The sequence below is a fragment of the Olea europaea genome, unplaced genomic scaffold (genome assembly GCF_002742605.1).
Source record: "Olea europaea var. sylvestris unplaced genomic scaffold, O_europaea_v1 scaffold2280, whole genome shotgun sequence".
In the NCBI taxonomy this organism is placed as follows: Eukaryota; Viridiplantae; Streptophyta; class Magnoliopsida; order Lamiales; family Oleaceae; genus Olea; species Olea europaea.
Genome location: NW_019240873.1, coordinates 67,276 through 77,409, shown reverse-complemented (window position 1 = coordinate 77,409; position 10,134 = coordinate 67,276). Strand labels below are relative to the sequence as shown.

Sequence of the window (10,134 nt, the reverse complement as noted above, 5' to 3'; positions counted from 1 at the left end):
ACTGATTTTTCAAAATCAACCCATCCATTATATTCATGTACTTCCAAGTATTTTACATTGATTTTTTTTATGTGTTTCTATCAAAATGGTAAAAATCAGATCGAACTTGCCAGTTTAACAAAAAAAATTTGTAATCAGTCGAGACACATGAAAAATATATAACGTAAACCTGATTCAAAGAATCTCAAAACCGATAAGATTCACCTGAAAATTGGTAATCGATTTTATTGATTCAAAAGAAGCTTATTTATTTATTTAATTTTTAACCACTAATTCAACTATTTGATTATCGATTTCTATACCTTTTTCGGAAAAAAAAATAGATGGGTTTTCAAAAAATTGATTTATATAAGATAAAAAAATAGAGACGATGCTCAATTAAATGAAAAGAGAAAGCAGAATGGATTGCTTGACTTCAAATTTATTGAAAATAATGGTCAACTTTCCGGTCTTTTTATAACATAAAAAAGAAAAAAGAAAAATCTTCTTTTAAATACATAACAATAATGTTACACTCTAAAGAAGAAGGATCAACAGTGGGGGCCATACTAACTATTTTGGTGGGGGCAGAGATTCTTGAATTCGAAAGTGCAATTTGGTGAGAGGCAATTACAGGATCAGTACTGGAACCTGGTAAGTGTACCAATAATTATTATACAAACGTATCTTCTATTTAAAAAAAAAAAAAAAAGGCTGCTCACTTTGGATGATGACAAATTATAAGGGTTTAAATATGAACAGATGGAATATATTTAGGAGATTTTAAGGGTTGTTGGCTTATAACAATCGAATTCCATGAGGATGTTATATTTTGGTTGAGGGTGACATCTGACTGTTTAGAGCGTTTGATGTCTTAGTATTTAACACTTGAAAGTACAATCTCATATTATCTTCCGTTGTACGAGATACATGATACCACTATTTTGGATATTAGGAATACATGTAGTTCATAAAGTTAGATGAATAGCAACAAACAACATTAAGAAGAAAAAAAATGATAAAAGCTTTGTCTCATTGCGTATTCTGTCTAAAAACCTAATGCCTTATCAAGAAAAAGAAGATAAGTTCTTAATATCGAACATGTTTTGTAACAGTGGGGCGGCGACGGCCAACGCAACATTTTCAAATTTTCAAAATTTCTCTTCATTGTGAAAAATCTGGCAGTGACCGTTCTATAAGGGCACGTTTGGAACCAGAATTATCATCAATAAGTTGAGAATTTGTATGTATTAAAATCATTGCACATGCTCCTACCAACTTATCCATGGGTCAGTACTTATTGGTGAAGGCATCTTACTATAATTACTCATTCTTCCAAACTACCAATTGAAAATGAAAAATACGCAGTGGTTGAGGATTAATTAAAACAGTCATTTCAAACCACTTTATTCCTTCATTTATTTATTTTCTTTTCATTAAAAACATTACATCATAGAATTTTCATTGCAATCCATGACATTCATTAATGTTCATATGTGAAAGAATATGTGAGGCCTATTTTGAATTACATAATCATGGTAAATTGATGATGGAAGGAGCCTACTGCCTATGGGAAAAACTGACTTTTTACCTCGATATCAGCCAGTTAATGATGGTTAATCAATGGATTAGGAGCCTAAAATATATAAATGTTTGGAAGAATTTTAGTTGACACTCGTAAAAAATAATGTCATAATATAGCAAACATAAGTTACATAATATTATGTTTAGTGCATTAGATTGAACATATGATACATAAATATGCAATAAAAACCTGTTTCATATTTGTACCGCAGAAAATAATCGACAAACACTAAATATTTTGTCATTTATAACGTATAACCTTGAGGAGTCAATGGTTTCTAGCAACATATTAACAAATGACATGGACGGACCCACATGGGGTCATGTGGGGTCAAATGACCCTATAATTTTTTTCTTTCTTTTTCTTTTTTTGTTTTTTTAATTGATCTTTGCTTTTGTTCACTTTTTGCTATCCATTTGCCTAATTTCAACTCGATTTTGGTTATTTCCTTTTTTTGCAGCTGTGATGTCCCTAAAGTAAAAACTTGATTTCATGTTTCTGTGCACACACATTTATGTAAATATATATGCATATATATGTTTTCTTGATGTTATCCCTTTGATTTCATATTTCTATACACGTCCATATAGATACATGTTGGTATGTATATGTTTTATTCATTTTATTGCTTTGATTTCATGTCTATGTGTATATATATATTTTTGATGTTATCCCTTCATGTTAATATAATATGATAATAATTTAAGTAAGTAAATTATAAGAATTTTTGCGCAAATAAGTAATTCATCCCAACTGACTTGTTGCAATGATAAACATGTTCGTTGTTATTCATGTAATTGTAAGCTATCAGGTGATCCCCCCCCCTATTTTATGGAAATTTCTTGTTCTAGTTTATTCGCCGACTTATATTTGTGTATTTATTCATTTTTTGTGTTTCGAAAACTCAAGTATACTTTGACATGATAGAAACTTGGGACATTAGACAAGGCCAGAAGAAGACACTCGAGCGCCAATGATTGAAGCCTACTGCTCTTGAAGCGCCGTTCGAACGTACTTAATTTTTGATCTCATGGTAGGAAATGTCTGGCTTCGTCCTGGACAAATGACACTACAAAATCATGGTAATTGATGATGGAAGGAGCCTACTGCCCAGGGGAAAAACTGCCTTTTTAACCTCGAAATCAACTAGTTAAGCACGGTGGAAAAAATAAATATAGAAGGAAAAAGTGAAATTGTATATATATTGGTAGAATTTAATGATGATAAATCGATGGATAGGAGCCGAAAACAGGTCCCTAATCATGAGGATGAGAATCTGTTCCCAAAAAGGGGAATTGCAACAGGTGAAAATTCAAGTAAAAAGAATCACAGTAAAAACATAAAGTCTAGTAATAATTTGCTTTAATGCAAAATTATGGTTTGAAATCTATAGAAGCACTGTCAACTTATCAGTGTGTCACATCTGGATTAGACATTAGATTCACCACCATAATTAAAGCTGATTGACAAGGATAAATACTCTTGGGGTAGGCCAATTGGATCATTTATTTCTGTCACCATCAAGGTTAAATACTCTAATGAATCAAATATAGGTCTACAATCTTCCATACAATATCTATTTTTAGATAACGAGGGCACCCAAAAAAAAAAATGGGGAATTCATCATTGAGAGAGAAACAGTTAGCTCGAGTCATCAAATAAGTTCCCCAACGGGTCGTCCATTCACTACTAAAAACAGCTTTTCACTTATGAAAAATTACTAATGAAATTAGAAACATATTATTCGTTGGTAAAAATAATTCACTTTCAACTACGATAATCAACAACGGATTTTCCATTGGTAACAATGATATCTTTTTACAACGGATATTCCGTACCTAATGTAACCGTTTAACATTTGGATCTTTCACCTACGGATATTCCATAGGTAACGTACCAAATATTACCAATGAAAACAATCCGTTGGTAATAAGAAATGAATTATCCGTTGGTAAAAGTAATTCACTTTCAACTACGATAATCAGCAACGGACTTTTCATTGGTAATGATAATATCTCTTTATCAACAGACATTTTGTGCCTAATATGACCGTTTAACATTTGAATCTTTCACCTACGGATATTCCGTTGGTAATTAAAAACGGATTATTCGTTGTAAAATTAATTCAATTATCCCACATCGAAAGTTTACAACAAAGTATTTGGAGTTGTCCTCTATAAATTTGTGGTCAAATAATATTTTGGTTTTTCAATTCAATTGTTTAAAAGTTTTTAAAAAATTATAATTATTAAATAAATAATAAAAAAATAAGTAAATAAATTTTTATTTTATTTATTATTATTATTATTTTTTTTTTTTACTATGCCTCACACCTATATGATTATTTATAACATTGATTTTTACCAATTGTAAGAGTAGACATTTACCAACGGAAAGTCGGTTGGTATTGGTTAAGATTTTTACCAACGAAATTTCCGTTGGTAAAATATTTACTCTTTACCTACGGCACAATCCGTTGGTAACTATCAGTGACCCTCAAATTAACAACGGATTTGTGGTTGCAAATATTCCGTTTGTAAAGAATAATAGCAACGGATATCGAGGTTTTAAGAACAGAAAATCCGTGTTTGAAACCATATTTTTTAGTAGTAATTTATTATCTTATACAGTTTTATTTTATTTTCCATATTTAGAATATGATGGGAAAATTTGATTGTAAATGGGTTGTTATGATTAATTTAGTATGAAGTAAGTACTAGAAAGTAAGGTAGGAATAGACAGGGGCAAAAAAAGTAAGATAACTATAGTGTTACAACAGGGATAAGCATGGACGAACCCACATGAGATCACGTGGGGTCAAGAAGAAAATTTTTTAACCTTTTTTTCCCTCCAAAATTTTGTCTTTTTGTCCTAACTTTTCTGCTTTTACCTCACTATAACTCTCTTTTCTTCAATCATTATTAGAATACACAACTTAAATAAACCCTCGTCCAATCTCCAATTTCAATCACTATTCTTCAATTCAATAAGTTTGTCTTCTCCAACATCCAATATATTCTCTATTTTTCAATTAGATATGGAATTTTACAGTTTTAATTTTCATGTTTGATGTATTGATTTTATATTTTTTATCCCCTCCTTTTACTTTCCTATGTTATTATTCATGATTGAGGGTAGGAGATTTTGACGATGGAATTGATTTTCACATAATGTTTGAAATTCTTCCTGCAGTTAACGAATTTAAATAGCAATCCTTATTTCATTTATCGTTTTTGTTAAATTTATAGAAACTATTGATGATATTTATAGATGAAGTGAATTTATAGAAACTATTGATGATATTTATAGATGAAGTGAATTTATAGAAACTATTGATGATATTTATAGATGAAGTGAAATTCGCTCGATATTTGAACAATGTATTTGACAATATTGATAATGATGTAATTATATAACATTTTCAAAGTATGAAAAAACGAGTAAGATACAATTTTAGTAGTTTATTAACTTATATTCATTGATGTTATATTATTTAAAAAATGCATTTTAATTTTTGACCCTACAATAAAAAATGGATAAGCATGATCGTCGATAAACAAACAGCTCAAATCACCACTTAAGGCTTTAGACGATAGTTATCGCGTCATCTCATAAACTTATCTATTTTCATCTTTAGAGTATGGTTGATGATGGAAAAATTGTTAGCAAATGGGTTGTGGTTAGGATGGGTAGCTCAATTGCGGGGTAAATTTCATCGTCAAGAGAAAACTATACGGATTACCAGCTAAATTATCTTAACATAAACGTTGTAATTAGACATAACTCAACAAACAATAAATGCTACGAACGAAATCATTAATCGGGTTGCTATATTCTTATTCGGATGGATCGATGAGGTCATTAATGAAGACGGAAAGCAATATCTTGGATTTAAGTTAATTGATCCAACAACCTTAGAAGAAGCATGCGTGATTTGCCTCTAATATCCTTGTCAAGATCACATGCTTTCCTCTTTGAATCTGTTACTGTTTATAAATATTCAGACATGAGAGGGATTCTTGCAGGAAGCTTACTATTTTGGTCTCTCTAATGGGGTTTCCACAAGAATCTGATATATCTGCATTAGGACAAGTAAACATGGTGTATACAAAAATTTAGACACAACTGACTCTTGATTTTTTGAGGTTTGATTAATAGAAAGTATATATTTGTACTCTAAAAGTTCGAAATTTCTCAGTTTTGATTTTTGTTGTGTATGTGGCTCATATAGAGTGAAATACAGGTTTACTGAATCAAATAAGTCGATGTCGGAGCGGAGTAGAGTGAGGCTAGCATTGTGTACCGAACGGAATGGAGTGGAGCGATGACATCGGCCTTGTGAGATTTAATTCACTGTCTGGTTGTTAGGGATGCTGAATGGGTTGGGGGTGTAGGGGCAACACCCCCATGATACGATATATGAGTAATTTTTTGTACGAGTCTTAAAGTCTTATATGGGCTCGGGTTAGGGTTAGTTTAAATAATAATGTTGTAACCCTATTATTCATACTGAATAAAATTATCTTTGCTTCGCTATCATAATAATAATGTTGTAACCCTATTACTCAATACTGAATAATGTTGTGTTGATTTATCTCTTTTATTTCTTTATTATTGCGCATAAAATCCAACAATTTTGATTCTTAATTTGAGATCGGATCATGGCCAATGAAGTATTGAGTCCAAATTAATTCAAGGAATAAAGCGCAGTCCCTCTGATTGTCCAGGGGGTTGTTCAAGCAGCACATCTGTAATTCAAGTACGCTCGATGTATGACGACAACAAAGATAACATGAGCATACGAAATTTTTGTTTGGTTTTTCTCTCTCGTAATTTTCAGCATCGGGTTATGAAGAAGTCCCTCATCACAAAAAGTCCAAAGGAGGCCAAGATGTTTCAATTTTACTGGAAACTTGGCTATCTTTCTACATCAATACGACAAAGATGGGGTCCGACATCATGCTATTTGGACCACTATTCTCTTCTTTTCTACCCAAATTCATTTTTGATCTCTCTATTTGAACTTCATAACATGGTTGAAACAAACAACAGATTGAAGCGAAGTATGTTGCTCCAAACAAACTCGCAAAGAAATTTTTTTGTCCTCGTGACATCCCCTGGTTTGGGAAGTCTCCGAGCCATATTGTTAAACTTGTAGTGAGAGATGGGTCTTAATGGAGTGTAAGAGGGAAGATAAATTAATTTGATGGGAGTTGAGATGATATGGTACTTCGTTTAAAGTGGGATTATTGAAAAAGTGTAGATAAAGTTTCAAGGCAATTAGATAGACATAGAGATTGAGTTATTCTACCTAATAAGTTAATCTTTCAAGATTGAAATCCTATTTTCAACACAAGATTGACTTGGTCATAATCACGCTACTTGCTGATGCGAATTTTGGAGGCGAGGGATCTAGCCTTGAATATGAACCCTTTACAAACTCTTTTTCAACATAACAAACTTTATTTGCCATCCATGTACCACACTCTTGGATTAGTTACAAATTCACCACCTTTATTAATTAATTTCTTTAGATTCCTTTCAAGTGGGGTAGCCTAGATTCTCCATAACTTCCAATTATATTTGGAGTATGCAGTGTCTTTTATTAGTTTTTAAGAACATTTCTATTTATGGTACTTGGTTGCATTTCAAGCAGGTTGGATTTTCTTATTTTCATGTTAGCTAAGTGCACGTAGGTTAATCAACAACACAGTTGTCCTGTTTCCTGAGCATTAATACTTTAAACTTACCTGTTTCATTTGAATATTAAAACGAAAGGACTAAATTTTTTTTTTCTACACCAACTAGATATATATCTACAGGTGTAAATCGGCTCCGGTCCATGCATACGGGCCCACACAATGTATTTTAGTTTATTTCGTTCGTTGTCATTGAAGTTTGTACGAAATTTCAAATGATTTTAAGGTGCTTTTCTTACTCTATTGGTCACTCGATTATTAAAACTAAACTTTTTCATTGAAGTGTCATATGTAGCCCCCGTTTGAAAAAAAAATACTTAAAGGATTAATTTGAAATTTCGCACAATTTGTAGTGACAATCAGTGAAACTAACTCATTTCTTTTCACAAGATTTTTCGATTACTATTCCGTCTCGCACTAGATGTGGGCCACTACTTGTCACAAGTTGTGTTGTAGATGACCCGTGCTTTTCATGTGTCTTGCCATGTTTCTAGTGCTTGGATCATGATTTTGGATTAAGTCCGGATATTCGGACATGGTTAATCCGACACGTTTAACTTGTCTAAATTTATACATTCAAAAAAGAAAGAAGAGAGAAAAGAGTTTGAGAAAAAATGTCTGCGACTCATTTTCCAAAACGTGTATATTCAAGTTTAAAAATGGATGGGTAGAAAAGAAACTCAAGACTCAAGAGGGAAAACTAATTTGAGAGAGGAGAAACCCTGAGAAAGAGTCCCAAACAAGTGCCAAGTGCCACTTTTTCTTGAACTCCTGGGGATTTGTTTTTTCTTGAAGGTAGCACCATTCTGAAGCAATGTACAGATGGAAATTCCAAGTTTATAAAAGCAAAAGAAGATCTTCACTTTCTCTATTCCCATGAGAAAATTTGCTTTCCCTTTTCCATTTCCTTCATTTTCCTCTGTCACTCTCTTACCTACTTAGGATCAACCCCATAAACCGTGTCTTTGCTTTTTTCAGTATTTGTCTCTACCTCTTCCCTTTTACACAAAATCCCACATTATTTACACTAAATTCAAAAAATTGGAAAGCATCAAATACCAAAGTATATTTGATTAAAAGGATATCATCTATCAAAAGAAGAAACTAAATCAGAAAAATAGGAAAAACATTACACCACAATTGAATTAACTAATCAAACCACTAGCAATGGCACGATTTGTATGCACACGAGTAGTTTCATACACTGGCAATTCTTCACAAAATCTATTGTTTCCGAACAATGCCAAGTGATCAAGTTCGAACAAATCCGAGCTTGAATCACTTGCTGCATCATCTTCATCTTCTTCGTCGTTCCCAATTTTGTCGTGTATATTTTTAAACGCAGAGAAATCTCTCGCAGTTTCTTCTATTTTCCTGTTTTTCTCCCTTAGGCTAATTTTTAAGTCTGCAACTGTGTTTAATGGCATTCGAAGCTTTCCAAATTTATCAGAATCTTCATCATATGTGGATTTATGGCCACAAGGACGACAATCTTCATCGACAATTACACTCACCGGATGAAATCTGACCGTTCTTTTGATGCCATTTCGCATTTTCTCCCTCGATTTAGGTGAATACTTGCTCAAACATGATCTTGAAAATGATGAAGCTGAAGAACAAGTTGATGAATCCGTTGTGGTTGTGGACTTTGATTTCCTATTCATACTTGAATCTTCAGACCCTCCATTTGTATTAGGATTTTTCGCTTTCTTCGTATTTGCATTCGTAAAAAGGGAGTTGATGAAATTTGTAAGGCGGCCACCCGGTGAAATAGGCTGTTTCACCTTCTTCAAATTGGCATAAATCTTTAAGGCCCTCGATTTAGACTTGATCAAATTATCATCAATCCTATCCGCTTGATGATTTCGATATTCATCAAGCAAATCTTTTTCATTCTGTTCATGAAGCAGAGGATTTTCTCGCGGTGAGACACTGGTTCGAACTGGTTTAGGCCTTGTTGAAGAAAAACAAGATGATCTTGATTTTGATACAGAACCTCCAAAGAACTCTGTATCAGAGGAAGAAGAAAGTGCACCAGAACTATCTGAAGAACTTGAACTCGAACTCGAACTAAAGAACAAAACATCATTCTCGTGAATCGACTTGTTCTCCAATTCTGGTAACAAAAATGGCCTTGTTTTCGCAATAACTTTCTTATTTACTTCCTTCTCCACCCACTTTTCAACCAAACGAGCCCTCCTGAAACTCGCCATTTCTTCGTCTTCTGCACCTTTTGTTTTAGCCTTTAACCTTCCGCCCCCTTGCTTTTTCATGGATTTTTCTTTGTATGCCTTCAAATCTTCAGATTTTTCGTCAATGGAACGGTAAATTTCATCAAGAAGGGTAGACGAAAATGTTGGCATTTTAGGATTTTCTCTAAATTGTTTCTCCCAACTGTACATCTCACTCTTGTATGAACTGAAACTTCGAAGAAGAACAAAGGAAGGAAAGAAAGAAAGGAAAACAAGTTTTTGTCGATGATGAGGCTAAAGAGAAAGCGAGATAATGAGAGCAAAGCGACTTGGGATGAGACTTGAGAAGGGTCTGGAGAGACATTTATAAAGAGCTTGTTTTGCGCGTGCAAGCTGGTGCTGGTTTAAACCTTTGATTGCGTGGCATACTGATTTTTCAAAATCAACCCATCCATTATATTCATGTACTTCCAAGTATTTTACATTGATTTTTTTTATGTGTTTCTATCAAAATGGTAAAAATCAGATCGAACTTGCCAGTTTAACAAAAAAAATTTGTAATCAGTCGAGACACATGAAAAATATATAACGTAAACCTGATTCAAAGAATCTCAAAACCGATAAGATTCACCTGAAAATTGGTAATCGATTTTATTGATTCAAAAGAAGCTTATTTATT

The 10,134-nt window shown here is 32.8% G+C and overlaps 1 protein-coding gene across 1 annotated transcript; it reads right to left on the bottom strand.

Moving 5' to 3' along the window:
- Positions 1-8,352: 8,352 nt before the first annotated feature.
- On the bottom strand, positions 8,353-9,785 carry LOC111381310 (protein BIG GRAIN 1-like B). Its single transcript, XM_023005090.1, has one exon. It carries the CDS (start codon positions 9,663-9,665, stop codon positions 8,409-8,411), a length of 1,257 nt encoding a protein of 418 aa, XP_022860858.1. The 5' UTR covers positions 9,666-9,785; the 3' UTR covers positions 8,353-8,408.
- Positions 9,786-10,134: the final 349 nt, after the last annotated feature.

Coding starts and splice junctions, on each gene's coding strand:
- LOC111381310 (XM_023005090.1), bottom strand. CDS start 9,665: ATGTACAGTTGGGAGAAACAATTTAGAGAAAATCCTAAAATGCCAACA.